This window comes from Oryx dammah, unplaced genomic scaffold, assembly GCF_014754425.2.
Source record: "Oryx dammah isolate SB20612 unplaced genomic scaffold, SCBI_Odam_1.1 HiC_scaffold_18, whole genome shotgun sequence".
Lineage (NCBI taxonomy): Eukaryota > Metazoa > Chordata > Mammalia > Artiodactyla > Bovidae > Oryx > Oryx dammah.
This window is the reverse complement of record NW_024070202.1, coordinates 87212225-87232390: the sequence shown is the minus strand read 5'-3', so window position 1 is coordinate 87232390 and position 20166 is coordinate 87212225. Positions and strand designations below refer to the sequence as shown.

The 20166-nt window shown below is 37.3% G+C and overlaps 1 protein-coding gene across 19 annotated transcripts in view; it reads left to right on the top strand.

Moving 5' to 3' along the window:
- CADPS2 (calcium dependent secretion activator 2) overlaps window positions 1-20166 on the top strand; it is a 575633-nt gene that overhangs the window by 303850 nt on the left and 251617 nt on the right. For all 19 annotated transcript variants that reach the window (XM_040259536.1, XM_040259533.1, XM_040259535.1 and 16 more), the window contains exon 8: window positions 16838-16977. In XM_040259536.1, coding sequence (XP_040115470.1) covers window positions 16838-16977 — 140 coding nt within the window. The remainder of the gene's footprint in view (window positions 1-16837; window positions 16978-20166) is intronic.

Here is a 20166-nt window from a genome sequence, read left to right as displayed (position 1 = left end):
TACAAATTAGCTTATATATATGATTTTTTCATCAATTTGTTTCTTAGGTGGCTTTCTGATGTATCGAAGGAGATCCATCTGAAGAATAATCAGAATATGCATGATTTCTGTTTAAGAGAAAAGCAATACAGTGTGTTCAAACATCTGTTTTCTTGGGGGATAATTACTTTTCAGGAGCTCTAATTCGTTGGTCAGTCTAATTTTCTTTTTTGCCCCTCTTGTTTTCCTGGAGTATATCCTGTTTAATTTTTCTCATTTATATAGTTCTCTCTAAGCTGAGTTCCCTCTGAGTTCTTCATTTATGTTAAAATGTTCAAGAGCTAACATATTTTTAGCTAAATTCAGGATATTTAACTATACCCCATATATAGAACTGGTTAAGACCTATAGAGTTTAAATCATGCCTCTGCATGCCTGGGTTTATAGGCAGTCAGCATAGAACTTCTTATTGCAACATGCAAAGCAGTAGATCAGGAATAGACTACAGATGTTTTATTGACTAATTAACAATCCTAGTTTTCACAAATAATTATAAAATCTTAAAAATCATTTTAGGTCTTCCCTTCACTCAAAGTTTATATTTGAGGATTAAACTTTCCAGCATTATACAAATTTGATTCATCTACATATGCATCAAAACAACTTAGACAAACCACTCATGAAATCATAATCATAGATATTTTACTATTTGAAAGCGAAATTTGATATCCAATTTTATTGAAATAGCTGATACTAGATGACAGCTATTTTAGCCAGCAAATTAGTATCATCTGCTGCAAAGTGGAATGGAAATTTGTTTGTATTTCAGAGATATCTAACTAACATCACCTTACAAAGTAAACTTATTTTTGTAGTTCTAACAAATGGGATGGGGGTTCCTTGGTGGCTCAGCAGTTAAGAATCTGCCTGCAGTGCAGGAGATGTGAGTTTGATCCCTGGGTTGGGAAGATCCCCTGAAGAAGAAAATGGCAACGCACTCCAATATTCTTGCTGGGAAATCCCACAAACAAGTCGTGTACCTTTTCTGTAGCCATTTGTCACAAGACTTTGAGGTCATGTTGCAGAAGCCATTCTAGTGACAGGAAAGGGACCACAGACAGGTGATGGGCCAGAGATGAGGCATATATGGTGCAAAGTCTTTCTAGATATTTTTCTTTGCAGCTTACATCTGGCTCGTTAATCACAATCTGTAAAGTGTTAAAGAAGACTTAATCATCCTGAGTCAGACTTGGAAAGGAGACTGAAAATGTGCATCACTTGTTCCTTAGGGAGTCTCCCTCAGACCCTCTCTGAGGAGTTGGCCATCATCTTCACAGTAAAGTGAGGGGAAAGCATTTTCTTTCCTTCTCAGTGCTGAAAGAGCAAGTTATAAATAGACATGCTCCACGGTAGGTCCATGTGGGTGATTATAGGTGACATTTCCGTTTCCTCAGAAAAATAGAGGCTCCCTCGAACCTACTCAGGTTTCCCCTTAGCTTTCATATCACTTTCCATAAGTTTTCCTCAGTGAACATTTTATGGATGAAATTCACTAACTTCTTTTCTTTAACTACTTAGTCTTCCCTTAATCCATTGCTAACTCATCCATCCTTACTATTAAACTAAAATCACCCCTTTAAATTGATTATGGATTTTATTGTCCAATCCAATCTTTAATATTTTTTCTGCTGTGCTTTTGGACTACTCTCTGTCCCCTTGAAATAGCACACTTCTCTACTGTGTGGGTTCTATTTATTTTTTTATATCATTCTCATTTCTTTTCATTCTCCTATCTTTTGATATCTTTATTTAATTAGGGTCCAGACCCTCTTCTGCGTCAAAATTTCTACTCCTGTATCTTCAGCAATCACCTGCATTAGGTCTTCTGCATCCCTGACCAGTAACCTATCTAGTTTCTCATTTGGCTAATGAGGTAGACTTCCCTAGTGGCTCAAACAGTGAAGAATCTGCCTGCAATGTAGGAGATCTGGGTTTGTTACTGAAATCAGAAAGATCCTCTGGAGAAAGGAATGGCTACCCACTCTAATATTCTTGCCTGGAGAATGCCATGGACAGAGGAGTCTGGTGAGCCACAGCCCATGGACTTGCAAAGAGTTCGACATGACTGAACAGCTAACAACAGCAACCTTGATCCCAGACAGAATAAGTATTCAACCTATACACGATACCAAATCCTTATTTCTAATAGATGTACTGTCATATTATGGTTTTAATTTATACTTCTGTAAAAACTAGTACTAATCATGTTATCTTTTTTGCATACTTACTTGTCATTTGTAATGACTTAAGTAATAATGATTTACTTTGTCATTCTTTGAATCTGTTCAGACATTTTTCCAATTTTTAGTTGGATTGCCTGTTTTCTTCTTAAGTTTGGAAAGACCATAATCTGTTATTTGTGCATCTTTTATCAGAATTATGGTTTGTAAATATTTTCTCCCAGAATTTGGCTCATCTTTTCATTTTGTTAACAGTGTGTTTCAAAGAGCCACGGTCTTAATTTTGATGAAGTCCTTTTTTTTTTTTTTTTCTTTTATGGCTTGTACTTTTGTTGCCATATGTAAGAAATCCTTGCTTAACCCCGGGTCAAAATTTTCCTATTACTTTCTTCCAGAAGTTTTATAGTTTCATATTTTTAGATTTAGCTCTTTGATCTTTTTAGTTTTTATTTCTAGAACTACTAATAAATCAGAGTTCACATTTTTGTGTAGGACTATCAAGTTGTTCTAGTACCATTTATTGTAAAGACTTTCTTCTCTTAGTACTTGTTGAAAATCAGTTGTCCACATGTTTGTTGGGTCCACTTCTGGATTCTGTATTCTGATCCATTTATCTAGTTTTCTATCTCAATACCAGTAGCACACTGCCATGATTACCTTGACTTTATCGTAAGTCTATTATCTTAAGTAGTGATAGTTCTCCAACTCTGTTTCTTTCTTTTCTCTCCAACTCCTGCATAGTTTTGGCTATTATAGGTCCTTTGTTTTGCCCTGTGAATTTTAAAATCATTTGGGGGATTTCTTAAAAAAAAAAATCTGCTGTGATTTTTACTGTGATCATATTGAATCTGTGTTTCAATTTGGTAATTGATTACCGAAGTTGAGTTTTCTGACCCAGGAACACAGTATACCCCTCTATTTATTTAGGTCTTATTTTGTTCTCCATAATGATGTCTTAATAGTTTTCAGTGTACAGATCTTCTTGCATTTCTTTTGCCAGATCTGTCACTGAGTATTTCATATTTTTGTTGCTACCTTAAATGACATTATTTTGTTAGTTTTAATTTTTCAATTTAGATATTGTTATTATGTTGAAATGTAATTGACTTTTCTATATTGATCTTGATAAACTCACTAACTAGTTCTGCTGGTATCTTGGTAGACAGTGTTTCCATAAACAATTTTCTTGTCTACTAATAGAGATCATTTTACTTCTTTGCAATCTAGATGCTTTTATTTATGTATTTTGGTTGTCTTATTGTACTTATTTCAACCTCTAATACAATAGAAATGGTGACAGTGGACATCCTAGTCTAATTCTTGATCTTACGGGGAATTAATCTTTGAACATTAAATATAACATTAGTTGTAGGTTTTTGGTAGATCCCTTTCCTCAAGTTGATAAAATTCCTTCTGCTATTTTTTATTTAATCTATTTTGGCTCTAATCTTTATTGTTTCTTCTATATACTTTGAGTTTAATTTGTGATACATTTTATTAAAGCTGAATCCAATGATTTAAGAAAATTCTTTTTTTCTGCTGGGTTGACCAGAAAGTCCTTTATGATTTTTCTGTAATATCTTAAGATGCAAATGAACTTTCTGGACAACCCAATAATCTAGACATTTTGTGCTCTAAGCCCCGATTCCCTAAATAGTAGTTTAGTGGCAGCCCAGAACATTTTTTATATATTTTTTCTCATTTTCATTCTCTTCAGAATATTGTTTTATTTTGATTCCTTTGACCCATGGGTTATTTGAAATGTGTTAGTTTCCACATATGTGAGAGCTTTTTGGAGTTCTCTATGTTATGGATTTCTAATTGATATCTAATTGAAGTCTATTGGCCTTAGGGAATATACTTTATATGACTTGGATCCTTTTTAAATTTATTGAGTCTTAGTTTATAGCTTATAATACGATCTATCCTGTGAATATTCCACATTCAGAGTTTAAAAAAAACAAACTGATATTCTTTTGTTCAGTAGAGTTTTATAAATGTCAAATAGTTCAAGTTGTAATTTAAATATCTATATCTTTACTAATTTTGGCATCTACTTTCTAAAAAGCAATTATTGAGAGGTTGATATTAACCTGAGTATAATTATGGACCTATTATTATTATTTTTTGATGCTTGTGTTTTGAAGACATTATATTCATAAATATTTAGGATTAATATTATGTGCATAAATACTTAGGATTTCTATTTCCTCTTAATTAATTGATCACTTTGTCACTCTGAAATAACTTTGTATTATATTTCATTTATACCTTGTAATACCTGGTAATATACTTCGTGTTAAAATCTTCTTTATTTTAGCTATCCAAGCTTTCTTCTTAACTGTTAGTATATTATATATTTTTGCATCCTTAATATATTTGTTTCTTTGTATTTAAAGGCCACATATGATTGGATCTTTATTTTTTATACAATCTGACCATCTCTGCCTTTCAATCAGTATTTAAAATGTATTTTAATGTGATTATGGATATGATTAAGTTTAAGTGTCATTTAGGTTTTTATTCTGTCTTCCATGTTCTTTATATCTCCTTTTTTTCTCTTTTAGACTAATTTAATATTTTTTTGGTTCCATTTTTCTTCTTTGTTTGCTTATTATTGATTACTATTAAGTGTTGCTTTAAGTTTAGTCTAACTTCAAATGATAGTATAACAAACATTTCATGTGTAGTTTATGAGCTGTGCAATATTATATCTCCATTTCCCATTGAAAGTAAGGCCTAGGACATATTATTTCAGCAATAGCATCTGTCTCAGAGAAGGCAATGGCGACCCACTCCAGTACTCTTGCCTGGAGAATCCCATGGATGGAGGAGCCTGGTAGGCTACAGTCCATGGGGTCGCTAAGAGTCAGACACAACTGAGAGACTTCACTTTCACTTTTCACTTTCATGCATTGGAAAAGGAAATGACAACCCACTCCAGTGTTCTTGCCTGGAGAATCCCAGGGACAAAGGAGCCTGTTGGGCCGCTGTCTGTGGGGTCGCACAGAGTCGGACACGACTGATGCGACTTAGCAGTGGTGGCAGCATCTAACAGTTTCTGATGCACAGTACATGTCCAGTTACTGCTGAAAGGATGAATGAACAGATGAACCATCTCCTGAAATTTCAGTTTCATTTCTCCTTTGCATAGTTTGACAGTAAGGTGAATCAGTTTTGCTTGAACACCTGGGCTCCCTAACCAAGTGATAAGCCTAAACAGCAATAACTGAATGATATATGATTTGGATTCTATTGTAAAAGTGAGGTTCCAGGATGTTCAGCCCATCTCCTAGTTATAATACACTGAAGAAGCAGGTTGAAACATCCTCACATTCGTTCCTAACCTACTCTTTTAGTTACTGTATCTGGGAACTATCCAAAGCCTATAGTTCAGTTGCTTAGTCGCATCTGACTCTTGCGACCCCATGGACTGTAGCCCGCCAGGCTCCTCTGTCCTTCAGATTTCCCAGGCAAGAACGCTGGAGTTAGTTGCCTTCTCCAGGTGACCTTCCAGACCCAGGGATTGAACCCATGTCTCCTGTATTGGCAGGTGGATTCTTTACCGCTGAGCCACCAGTGAACCCCCCAAAGCTTCTTTGGAACATCCAATTTTATTGTCTTTAGCACTAAACCAAAAAGCTGAGTACTTTTATCTCCTGCTAGTTTTTATTACATGTATTTTGAGTCAAAAATAAAGACTTTAGGTCAAAGATCCAGCATTCAGATTGGTTGTTGAATATCACAAAATAAAAGTTTGAAACCTGCTTCCAGAAGATGTAAATTGTGGTTTTAGCTCTGCCTTAATACACAATAGGGCGTGAACAAATCACTGAAGCTCTCTCCCTTGACCTTTATTCCTTGCCACTTCCATCTTATATTTCTCTGAATTCATGAAGTTCTTTGGAACAAGTGAAAATGTAACACCAAGAGTTCTTAATTTCCTATTGTCCTATCTTCTTTTTTTCCGTTCTTTAAAGGACTTCTTTCTAGTTTGCATACATATAGAATGACAAATTAGGAAGGTTTTCTTGAATCTTACCATCTTGGCAGATTGTGAGGTTGTAATTATCAGCCCTTGCTTTGACTTCTTATTCAAATGAAGAATAATAATTGACCTTCATTCTTCGAGGTGGCAGTTGGTTTTTAATATAAATACCAACACTTATCTGTAAATTAGTTCCCAAACCCTTAGCTATAATTGTTTTCAGTTTAAGGATGCAGCTGAAGTAATCCAAGCATAGACATTATCATAACTTCCTCCTTCCTATCGCACCGTCGTATGTATGGATTGATAGAAATAAAATTGGTTTGACTCTAAGAATTCTTGTAGTACTTAATAACCAAAGAGTGAGAACAAAGCTAAATTAGCTATTATACTGTTTGCGAAATTATGAAGGGAATGTGTTGGGGAGGGGAAGTAAAATTGAAAGTGCCTATCGTTATCTTGAAGTAACTTTCCTTGGCTATTCATTTAACTTCAGTGTCAAGTTATTTACATAACAAGAGCAATGCCTATCTTTTAAGGGTGATGTGAGAATTAATTTAATTTCCACAAAGCGTTTTGAGGCACTGAGTTGAAAGGTTCTTTATAAATGCCAGGCATTATTATAACCAGACTAGTGAAAAGAAACACTCAAGATAAAGCTACTCGTGCAGGGTCCTCTAATAGAAACTGTATTGGTAAGGAAATATAAAGGTTACTGCTATTCATAATTTATGGCTGAGGGGAATAGATCAAGACTAATAATAATGCTGCAGTCCATGGGGTTCGCAAAGAGTCAGACACGACTGAGCGACTGAACTGAACTGAACTGGGGAAGCCAACCCACAGAGTTTGCCGCAGTAATTGAACTTGTGAATGGTGGTTTCTAAGAGGCTGATATAACAGAACACATGCCTGGGACAGCCTTACACCCTTGTCCTTTTTGGACTTGGTGTCACTGGTTTTCTAATGCCTGTGTAGAGCCAAAAAGACACTATTTTGCCTTCTTTCATTTGGCCTCCCATAATGACCAAGTTTCAGCTTTAGCATCATTCCTTCCAAAGAACGCCCAGGGCTGATCTCCTTTAGAATGGACTGGTTGGTGGGCAGTAGGAAAAGGGGACAACAGAGGATGAGATGGCTGGATGGCATCACCGACTCGATGGACGTGAGTTTGAGTGAACTCCAGGAGATGGTGATGGACAGAGAGGCCTGGTGTGCTGCGATTCATGGGGTCGCAAAGAGTCGGGCACGACTGAGCGACTGAACTGAACTGAATAATAATGCTTTGCTGTCTAGTTAAGTCTTAAAGACAGACGTAGCTGTGATGGAATATATTGCTTCGTTCAAGGAGAAGTTTGAAATTGAGACCCTGCAAGCAATAACAGTGACATATGAAGATTATTTAAAGCCACTGTCTTTAATTGAGCCATGGAAAATACCATGACAAATTTGACTATGTCTTTCAAAGTCTTCAAGAAAGACTTTGAAATGGAAGATGTAATCCTTTAGCATTTGGGTGTGTGGAACTTGACATTTGCTAGAAATACAGGCATGATGGTCTTCATTCTAGTAACCACCAAAACCTGTCTCATTGTGAATCCTTTTTAAGTTTTTCTTTTGATTTATGATAAGTGAAAGCTTTAACACAAAGGGAGAAACATTTTTTTCAAAAGATTTCATACAAGCCGAATACTTCAGGAAAGTAAGAGAGATAATCACATACATAAAACCATCTTGTTAAAGTAATCACAGATAATGGTAGAAAACTATATGTAAAAATCTTTGAGTCACACAATTAGCTAAAGAAGTCTAGTAGGTAAATTTAATGTTGTTATGATAAATTGTAGCTTTTATTACCTGTGTATTGGTTTCCTGTTGGCTCTTCAACAAATTACGGAAAGCTTCGTGCCTTAAAACAACACAGAATTATTATCTTACAGTTGTGTTGGTCCAAAGTGAATCTTGGTGGGCTCAAATTAAGCTGTTGGCAGGGTTGTGTTCCTATCCAGAAAACCTAAGGTAGAATGTAGGTTTTTTTTGTTTTGTTTTTTTACTTCTTCCAGCTTTTAGAGGCTGCCTGTATGTGGCTCATACATGGCCCTCTTCCATTTTCAAAACCAGCAATGGCTGATTGTTGCTCACATCACATTGCTACATCACTCCTTTGTCGTCTTCTTCCACCTCTGAGAACCCTTGTAATTACAAATAACCACTTGTATAATCTACCTTTCTTAAGGCCTTATTTCCGTTATTAGTGACCTTAATTCCGTCTGTTACCACAGCTCCCCTTTGCCAGGGAAGTAACATAGTCACAGGTTCTGGGGATTAGGACTAGGCATTTCAGGGAGACTATTATTCTAAATTAAAAGATACTTGCTCCTTGGAAGAAAAGCTATGACCAACCTAGACAGCATATTAAAAAGCAGAGAGAGCACTTTGCTGACAAAGGTCTATATAGTCAAAGCTAAGGTTTTTCCAGTAGTCATGTATGGATGTAGAGTTGGACCATAAAGAAGGCTGAGCGCCAGAGAACATGCTTTTGAACTGTGGTGTTGCAGAAGACTCTTGAGAGTTTCTTGGACAGCAAGGAGATCAAAACAGTCAAACCTAAAGGAAATCAAGCCTGAATATTGGAAGGACTGATGTTGAAGCTCTAGTACTTTGGTCACCTGATGCAAATAGCAGACTTCTTAGAAAAGACCCCAGTGCTGGGAAGGATTGAAGGCAGGAGGAGAAGAGGTGATGGAGGATGAGATGGTTGAATGGCATCATTGACTCAATGGACAAGAGTTTGAGCAAACTCTGGGAAATAGTGAAGGACAGGGAAGGCTGGCGTGCTGCAGTCCATAAAGTTGCAAAGAGTCAGACACAACTGAGCGACTGAACAATAACAAGAAATTATTCTACCTGTTGTAGTCGAAAAGTGGAAAGATGAGAGTTTCAAAATATTTTAGAGACTGCCAAGTAAGGAGCATACAAATTCTGGCATTTGCTGCTGTCATTTTCTGTTATAAAGTTTTGGCAGTGATTTAGTTGGCAAGCCTTTTTCTCTTTTCACCAGAAGGAGTTATCAGTTTGCATTTTGCATCTTTATTTCTAATTTCTCTAAGCATCTACCCATCTTTCCAATAAATACTTGGTAAGTATCTAGGATGTGAAGCAGTAAGGATAGACTCAGATAATATAATGCTTAGTGAAATAAGTCAGACAAAAAAAGACAAATGCTATATAATATCACTTGTATGTGGAATCTAAAAAAAAAAAGTACAAATTAGTGTATATACAAAACAGAAACAGACTCACAGATGTAGAAAACAAACCAGTGGTTAGCAAGGGGAAGAGGGGAGAGGGGGAGAGACAAATTAGGGATATTGGGATTAAGATACAAGGTATTATATATAACATAAATAAGCAACAAGGATATACTATAGGACACAAGGAATTTATAGCCATTATCTTATAATAACCTACAATAGAAAACAATCTGCAAAAATACCAAATCGCTATGCTGTACATCTGAAGTTAACACTATATTGTAAATCAACTACACTTGTCAAAAACAAAATGCCTTACTTGAATATAGTGGCTTAAATTACCCTAGAAACTACTCTATCACTGTGAGATCTTACCCTCAAGGAGCATACTCTGCTAAATGCATTACTTGAGCTCCTTCATATAATCATTCATTAAGTAGTGATGCCAGAAAAGATTTTAAAATCATTTACACACCTTGATGTTTGTTTTCCATGCTGTCTACCCCACCCCCGTTATTCAAATATCAAAGCTTATATGCCTCTCTTTAAAAAAAAAAAAGCTAATGCCAAGAATAAAATACATAGTTCAGATAATCCATGCCTATTTGCTCAATTGTGTCTGCCTCTTTGAGACCCCATGGGATTCTCCAGGCAACAATGCTGGAGTGGGTAGCCATGCCTTCCTCCAGGGGATCTTCCCGACCCAGGGATCAAACCCTGGTCTCCTGCATTGCAGGTGGGTTCTTTACTGTCTGAGCCACCAGGGAAGCCCCTAGTTCAGATAGTACTTTCTTTTTTTCTTGTTTAACTCATTTTTCAAAATGGCTTTTCCTATTGTAAAAAAGTACTATATAGAAGGAAGGAAATGTGTAATTTTCTGTCAGGCCAATAGCACACTTCTTTAAGAGTTTGCAGGCTTGACCAATTCTATATTGTAAATTCCAGGATTCTTTCCAGCTTCGAAAATACAAGGAACTAGATTTAGCCTATAGACCATAAATTGACCGCAGATTAATGCAAATATTTCAATATGCAAAAAAAAAAAAAACCTTGTGAAAGTGACCAGGTTTCTCTTTGTTTCAACTAAGTAGGACAGGAAGCAATGATATTAAATCGAAAGAGAAATAATTTAGACTAAGCAACCTCAAGTGTATTAAAACACTGGAAAATGTTACTCAAGAAGGAAGTAGATTTCTCTTAGGAAAAATCGTTCAGTTCAACTTCTTCACACACTGAAAATATACAACTTGAATATTGGAGAAAATATGCTAGTTACTAGCATGTGCTAAATAAAAATTTATTGAAATGAAGTAAATTCAGTTAGTCCTTTCACAGTACATACTTTCTCAAGTTTCTAAGCTCTCAACAAGGTACTTGAAAGGTTTACCAGGAAAAGTCATCATGAGTCTTTGCTAAACAGTAAAATGTATTGTCAGATGGAGAAAGAAAAATGTCAACTGAACTACCAAAGTCAAGGTTTCCCATAGATAGCCCTACTTGTCTGGAGTGACGTCCCCTTGGACACTTCCTTAAAACACCCTGTGTCTCAAGGACATATGATTGTCAGGAAAAAAAAAATCTAACCACAAATTGAAACATTCTAGCTAAAAGCATTTGCAGTCCCTTCTTACTGTTTTAAAGATGTATTTTTAAAGGCCATTTCATTTCTTAACTGGATGTTAGACACTTGACTGCACATGACTCCTCTCCAGAATGTATACAGCTGGATAGGTGGAAATTTTCTTTACACAAGAGTATCACATTTTGATTGTCATTCTCTGGTATAGAAGCGTCTTTTGACTATGTGTTATGGGATAATATACAAACTCCTTTGCAAAACTTAGGCTTTTAGTCTATCCCCAGTCTTCCTTTCCAATCTCAGCTATCAGTGCAACCTTCCTATCTCCTTCCCCTCTTCAGTCTACGTGGCCATATCCTCACCCCCTTTCCTTTGCACACAACATCCCTTCTATCCAAAGTGATCTTGCTCATCTTGCCCCATCTTGTTCATGAAATAGTTAAGTGATGTCTTCCCCATCCCTAATCGATTTCATCCCTCAAACCGTTATACTCTGCCTCACCTAAAATTTCTCTTGTTGATATCTCTAGTGACTTCTCCATTTTTAAACCAAACAATAATGGCCTTTCCATCCTCACTGTGCTGGCATCGATGGCCACTTCCTATTTCCCAAAACACTCGCTGCCTTAAATGTAGTAAGTCCCACGCTTCTGGTTTTTCTTCTGCCTCCTTGACCTCTGGTCTTACTTATGGCATTCTCTCTTTTCTTCACACTTAAAAGTTAATGTTCCACGGGGTCCCCTCCTTCCCCTTTGATAAGGTAGAGTATTGACATGGCAGAAAAAATATAATGAACATCTGTATCGGTTGACATTTTGTTGGTGGCAAACAGTGTAAACTGATTAAGCATAGGTCCCAGAGAACAAACAGCTGACCAGTCAAGCTTGGGGCAGGGCTTAATAACCAAAGGTGGTGGTATGAATGTCATTATCAAGATGGGACTATGTGCCTGTTTTAGGGTGCCACTCTAAGGGTCGTTCAGTTCCAACACCCTCCTGTCTTTAGCAGGCCCTCCTCTGTGTTTTTCTCTTTCAAATCATGTCTGTTCTTTAGACTCCAAAATGAAGAAGTGATTCTTCTTTGAAGTCTGTCCTGATTCCTTCAAGAATTTGTTGATTGCACCTGCCTTTGAGCTAGATTCATATCAAATATGTAACTATTATTTTACTCAAAGACTGCAATGCAGTTGTTACGGTCATGGGGTCTTTTTTCTTCCGCTGGACTGAGAAATTTATGGGCAAAGGTGGTGAGTTCTTCATCTCAGATCCTGCCTAGCTCCCTCTCAGTTATTCGAGATTCCCCACTTTCCAAGTTTTTCATTTCGTTTTTTTTTTTTTTTTGGGGGGGGGAGTGGGTTTGAAACAGTTTAGGGACATATTGTGAATTCATAGATCACAAAGTTCAACTAATGTGTATATGTACAGATGCATGTGGCTTGGCTTTAATTAATGTACCTTAATAGGAAAAAAATGTAGAGGTGTCAGCTTGTACAAGTATATTTTAACAAGAAAATCCTTTTGAACTCCATATTACTCTGAATATTATGTATATATGCTTTTATACTTCTTTTTCTTCCTTAGTATTAAATTTGACAATTTTAAATAAAGCCTGAATACAACTTTTTTTTTGTTTTCCATTACACTTTAGCAAAGATGGAAAGTAATGTTTCCATTTTATTATGAAGAAGATACATTGGCTTTATATTTAAGATAAATGTTAAAATGTGTTGTGTTATGCTAAATAACAAGTCATTTCATGTGTTGGTGATAAAAATAAACTAGAAGACTAGAAACAGAAATGTGTGTAAAAAAGCTAAGAGAAATGAATAGCAAAGAACAAGCTATTTTGCTAAATAATATGAGAAGCCAACTATTTTGTACAGAGCTATGATTTAACTGAAATATGAGAATTGTTGGGCTTTCCTTATGGCTCAGTGGTAAAGAATCTGCCTGCCCATGCAGGAGACATGAGACACAGGTTCGATCCCTGAGTTGGGACGATCCACTGCAGAAGGAAGGGGCAACCCACTGCAGTTTTCTTGCCTGGAAAATCCCATGGACAGAGGAACCTGATGGGCTACAGTCCTTGGGGTCACAAAGAGTCAGACACGACTGAGCAAGTGTGCACAGGATTTAAGTAAAATATGAGAAGAATCATTAGTAAAATGTTATGTATACTAAATAATTATTGTACAAAATCATTTAATTATGTACATCAACATCAGACATCCCTCTCTGAACATGAACTAAGTCCTATTGAAGAAGAACTGCTTATCCCCTTATGAGATAAAAATCTCGAAGCACTCAACTAGATGTGCAAGTCTCCTACAGCAAAGCTCTGTTAATGTAATGTTAGTATACTACTATATGCTATAACAAACAAATGACAATATTTCAGAATTTTAAAACCATTGTTGTTGTTCAGTCACTAAGTTGTGTCTGACCCTTTGCGACTTCATGGACTGCTGCATACCAGGCCCCTCTGTCTTCCACTGTCTCCCAGAGTTTGCTCAAATTCATGTCCATTGAGTCAGTGATATCATCCAACCAGCTCATCCTCTGTCACCCCCTTCTCCTCCTGCCTTCAATCTTTCCCAGCATCAGGGTCTTTTCCAGTGAGTTGGCTAGTCGCATCAGGTGGCCAAAGTATTGGAACTTCAGCATCAGTCCTTCCAGTGACTATTTGGGCATTTATTGTGGGTGTTCCTGATAGGTAGATTTCCTCCATGTGGTGATTCAGGACTCTGGTTTCCACCCTCTTACAGCTGTCTCATTTCCTAGACTATTGTAATCCTCTACTTCTGGCTAGCAAATAAGTGAAGAAGGCATACTTACATCTTAATCATCATTACCCCAAAAGACTTACCACTTGTCTTCATATTCCTTTAGCTGGAACTTTCGTGTGTTTCTACTTAGATGCAAGGGGAGCTAGAAGACATGGCTGGCTATCTGCTTCCTGGCACCAATTCTGTACTAATGAAAGCATGCATCCTGGTAGACAGATGATCTGTCATAGCTCACCCCTCTAGCCAAGGCAACAACAATCGTTACCCTTTCTCCCACCCATGGAACGCTTTCAGTTCAACTCAATGGAAGCAGCCCAGAATTCATCCTGTCCTGACTTCCAGTCCAAAGTCCAGCATCTTAATAAGATCTAGCTGTGGTTCTTTGGAGCCTGGTGACCAATAAACTAGGGTTTATGTTAACTGCCTACTATTGCCCCTCCCCTCCCCACTCTGCCCAAGAACACATCCAATATATAGCAGCTTATCAGGGGGCAGGAAAGCTACAATTAAGTTTCTCATTCAAAAAACTGTGAAGTGGGAAATCCAGAGCAATACTTGTCCAATGAGAACAGTGAGATGCTGCCATGGCCAACCCTGTGAAGGCTCCATGCCTCGCAGTCTTCAGGAGTTCTTGATTATTATGCATTTGAAATTATTGCATTATTATGTATTTTAAAAGAATTTTTTCGCCCTTTTTTCTCCCTGGCCCTTTGATCTCTGCACATTTAGAAACTTGTCTTTTTGTCATCCATGGCTGAATCATGTAAAGGAGTATGACCGCTTTCTACTTGGAAACCTGGTAACCGTTTCACAGAGTTTCTTCACCAGTACCTTTTTTAGAAGCAGTAGATTTCATATCTACGGGCCTTCATTTGTTACACATGCAAGTATTTGCACCTTTAGTAGTGTTTGTACCGTTAGTACAGTGTGCCCAGAAAAACAGAAAATCCCAGGTTATTTCAACGGAGGAGATTTAACACTGGGAATTAGCTACATGTGTAATAGAGCAGAGACACCAAGCAAATGATGTTGAATAAACTTAGAGGCTAACAAAATCAGTAAACTGCTGCACCCCAAGGGATAGAAAGGCAGTAGAAAGAAGTGATATTACCATATATCATCCGAGTTTTTAGCTCCAATAGGAGGAAGCCATCAGCTCCTTGCTTATTCTTTCTTCTTCGTGTCCTCACATAGTAAGCCCTTAAATGTTTAATTGAACAGAGATAAGCAATAAATCTTTCCACTGACTTCAGTTAGAGATATTCATGAGAAAATTAAAATGTGGCAGAGATGATGGTGCTCAGTACTGAGATGAGCCTTAATTTGGGAATCAGCTGCAAATAGTTATTTTTGGACCTTTTTAGTAACCTGTTATTGGCATTTAAAGAATAAGAAATTGTCAAAAGTTTTAAATATTCTCTTCCTGTATAAGACGTTTGGAGTTTGGAACAATACCAATTTTCATATCAACATAGAATTTAAAAGGGATAACGTCTGTAGGTGGTTCGTGCCAAATTTTTATTTTTTAAAGACGGGATAGGAAGAAATAGAAAAAGCTTTCCAGACTTGCTGGGGAAATAGCAGTTAAAACTACATAGAATGTATAGCTCTGTCTTAGTCTTGGCTTCTCTTTTGGAATCATCTCCTGAGTTAAAAATGACATTCTTTTGTCTGCTTGTTTGAGCTGGAAACTTTCAACTCATTTTCCTTTACCATTTGTTTAAAGTATCTGTAAAATATCCCATTGGATATTCCAGCAGTCAAAGAGAATTCATTCTAGAATCTGATCATAATTTTTGAAAACATCACAAATGCCATGTAATCTGCTCTTGGCTGAGCCTTCATATGCTTTCTTTAGTGTAGAAATTCTGGACTGAACCTGGTTATGGCTTCTAGGATGGGCTAGAGAAAAGTCTCAAAGTACATATATTTGGAAGTTGAGACTAGTTTGAGAAGCTTTTATGATATGTTGTCTCTCTTAGAGAAAGAGCCTTGCCTGAATATTTCTTCATGAATATTTTCACTTACATGTGGAAATGAAGGTTTTTTTATTTTCTGCAGAGTACACCAAATTCAGTTGCCGTGTTGTGTTTTAAAACCATTTTATCATACCTAAGCATGTTTATAGTTCTCCCATTTACTTAGAAACTTCAAGTTTATTTACTTTTTCATGTTAGTTTAAAATAAGAATAGCTGAAAATATAATGTCCTGAGTTCTGTATGTTTATTCCATTTAAAAATAATCATTGAGACTTGAATATAGGCTGTGTCTAAATGGTGTCATGACTGACTAAAAAGGGGACAATACTTTTTCTTTTATCTAATTGATACCTAGCATCTGAAGAGTATTTCTTGCCCCTATTGACTCTGTGGAACTGTGGGATTGTGAAATAGTGACTCGATAGTTTGACAGTTTTATGAAAAATAATTCTTTTGTTAGAGTCCTCATAATATCATCTTTATAGTTTTGAAAACAGTAGTCAGGAAAAAGCTTCCTGTGTATTGACGGATGTGCGGTTATCCATCTTTCCCATCTCTAATTGAGTTGATTTCCTTTAATACTGCTTTGCAATGAAAATATTAAAACATGAGGTATATGTTTGCTGCTTCCAATAATTGGTTTTGCTTTTTGAGCATGCTGTCTGTAATTTCAAAGAACATTTCTTTCTGAACTCCTTTGCCCTGAGGAGTTTAGAGTGGTCTTGAAATTATAGGTGTCTATGAAGTATCTTTCAGCTGTCAAGTCAACTGTAGCTGTTGTGCTATTAATTCATTATGAAGTGACGCAGGAAGAAAACTCATTATGTGATAATATGAAACCACATATTTGTCAAAAAATAAACGAGTCTGTACTGAAAACCCATTTGCTGTGGTGGGAGTGAAATGGTTTATCAAACACATTTAGGTGTGACACCAACTTTTTAGACAGAAAAATGTATAGAAAAGATGGAATTCTGCTCCTTAGAAATTCTATATTATACACCTAAATGTGTTCTTTTTTGTCCCTTACAGGTGATATTATACCCAACTTCCAATAGCTCCAAGTCAGCTGAGTTGCACCGAATGATAGTTCCAAAAAATAGCCAGGACTCTGACTTAAAAATCAAATTGGCAGTGCGAATGGATAAACCACCACATATGAAACATAGTGGGTGAGTGTGTACTTGAAGATGTTTTTCTTCTGAATTACTGAATTTCATGGTATCATTTTTGTCATTTTCCTCAGAGAAAGTATTGGGCATTCACATGGAGTTCCCCCCCACCAAAGTTACATTCATGAAAAGGGTGAAAGTGAAAGTATTAGTTGCTCACTAGTGTCCAACTCTTTGCACCCCCATGGATTATAACCCACCAGGCTCCTCTGTCCATGGAATTCTCCAGACAAGAATACTAGAATGGGTAGCCATTCCCTTCTCCAGGGGATCTTCCTGATCCAGGGATCAAACACTGGTGTCCTGCATTGGAGGCAAATTTTTCACCATCTGAGCCATCAAGGAAGCCTCAAATTTCATTCTAGGTTAACTTAATTTTTTAAATGTATAGACATTTTTATAGCTAAATATATGAGTATTTAGTTAGTGTGACTGTTTGCATGCTAACACATTACTGGTACTTGATTACACTGGTATTACACATCATTTACATGGATAAAGAACAATGATGTATGGGGGCAACATTGAAGACATATTTTTCAAAATACAGAAATAGTTGAAACAAGCCTAGCTTTCAAATCACCAGAAATAAACTTACATAGACTACTTTAAAGTTGAATGCTGGTTCAGATATAATTCAAGACTCTATATAAGATTTGATGGGAAGGGTATGAGTATTCATCCAATACGTGAGTGAGAAACCAGATCAATATGGGAGGAAGCTGATGCTGTGGATAACCAGAAATACAGGGACTGGCCCCTGGGGATTGCCACGGGTCAGTGTCAGCTTTTATCTCTGAGGTTCCTTTTTACCTTGTAGCTGATGAGGAAATAGGCCTAAACTCATGAATACAATTCAGTGAGCTTTTTTTTAAACCCAGGTTTTCCCCAGATTAATGCTTAATGACTCGCTACAGCCAAATTCTAGCCTAGGGTGCTAGCCATAATAAATAAATTTAAAAAAAAAAAAGAATAGAATGATTTTCATTACTAAAGTTTAGCTGCAGAGTACATCATGAGAAGTGCTGGACTGGTTGAAGCACAAATTGAAATCAACATTGCTGTGAGAAATATCAATAACCTCATGCAGATGACACCACACTTATGGCAGAAAGCAAAGAAGAACTAAAGAGCCTCTTGATGAAAGTGATAGCGGAAAGTGAAAAAGTTGGCTTAAAACTCAACATTCGAAAAACTAAGATCATGGCATCTAGTCCCATCACTTCATGGCAAATAGATGGGGAAACAGGGAAAACAGTGAGAGACTTTATTTTCTTGGGCTCCAAAACCACTGCAGATGGTGACTGCAGCCATGAAATTAAAAGACGCTTGGTCCTTGGAAGGAAAGTTGTGACCAACCTAGAGAGCATATTTAAAAGCAGAGACATTACTTTGCCAACAAAGGTCCATCTAGTCAAGGCTATGGTTTTTCCAGTAGTCATGTATGGATGTGAGAGTTGGACTATAAAGAAAGCAGAGGGCTGAAGAATTGATTTTGAACTGTGGTGTTGGAGAAGATTCTTGAGAGTCCCTTGAACTGCAAGGAGATCCAACCAGTCCATCCTAAAGGGAATCAGTCCTGGGTGTTCATTGGAAGGACTGATGCTGAAGCTGAAACTCCAATACTTTGGCCACCTGATGCAAAAAACTGATTCATTTGAAAAGACCCTGATGCTGGGAAAGATTGAAGGCAGGAGGAGAAAGGGACAATAGAGGATGAAACGGTTGAATGGCATCACTGACTCGATGGACATGAGTTTAAGCAAACTTCAGGTGTTGGTGATGGGCAGGGAAGCCTGGCGTGCTGCAGTCCATGGAGTTACAAAGAGTCAGACATGACTGAGCCACTGAACTGAACTGAACTGAAAGTTTAGCCACAAATCTAACAGTGTCTGTTTCTTCTTGATTTTGGATCATTTTCACTATCATTAATCGGAATTCTTTATCAGGTAGATTCCCTATCTCTTCCTCTTTTGTTTGGTTTGGTGGGCATTTATCCCGTTCCTTTATCTGCTGAGTATTCCTCTGTCTCTTCATCCTGTTTATATTGCTGTGTTTGGGGTGGCCTTTCTGTATTCTGGCATTTGTGGAGTTCTCTTTATTGTGGAGTTTCCTCGCTGTGGGTGAGATTGTATGGGTCGCTTGTCAAGGTTTCCTGGTTAGGGAAGCTTGTGTCGGTGTTCTGGTGGTTAGAGCTGGATTTCTTCTCTCTGGATTGCGCTGAAGTGTCCAGTAATGAGTTATGAGATGTCAGTGGGTTTGGAGTGACTTTGGGCAGCCTGTATATCGAATCTCAGGGCTGTTTTCTTGTGTTGCTGGAGAATTTGCATGGTATGTCTTGCTCTGGAACTTGTTGGCCCTTGGGTGGTGCTTGGTTTCAGTGTAGGTATGGAGGCATTTGATGAGCTCCTGTCGATTAATGTTCCCTGGAGTCAGGAGTTCTCTGGTGTTCTCAGGATTTGGACTTAAGCCTCCTGCTTCTGGTTTTCAGTCTTATTTTTACAGTAGCCTCAAGACTTCTCCATCTATAGAGCACCACTGATAAAACATCTAGGTTAAAGATGAAAAGTTTCTCCACAGTGAGGGACACCCAGAGAGGTTCACAGAATTACATGGAGAACAGAAGAGGGAGGAGGGAGTTAGAGGTGACCCAAATTAGATGAGGTGGAATCAAAAAAGGAGAGAGCAAGCTAGCCAGTAATCACTTCCTTATGTGTGCTCCACAGTCTGGACCACTCAGAGATGTTCACGGAGTTATACAGAGAAGAGAAGAGGGAAGAAGGAGACAGAGGTGGCCAGAAGGATAAAGGGGGGAATCAAAAGGATCGAGACAGATCCAGCCAGGATTCAGTTCCCTAAGTGTTCTCCACCGTCTGGAACACACAAAGAGATTCACAGAATTGGGTAGAGAAGAGAAGGGGGAGGGAGGAGATAGAGGCAACCTCGTGGAGAAAAAGGAGCCCAAAGGGGGAGAGAGTAGTCAAGCCAGTAATCTCGCTCCCAAGTAAAAATGGGTACTGAAGACTGGGTTCTTAAAGGTACAAAACTGATAACAAATATCAAAAAGCAAAGATTAGAAATCTAGAGTAGAGGTTGGATTTTCAAAAATACAATATTAAAATAAAATTAAAAAACCAAAGTCACAAAAATTATAAATATATATATATGAAGTTTGCTTTTAAAAATAGA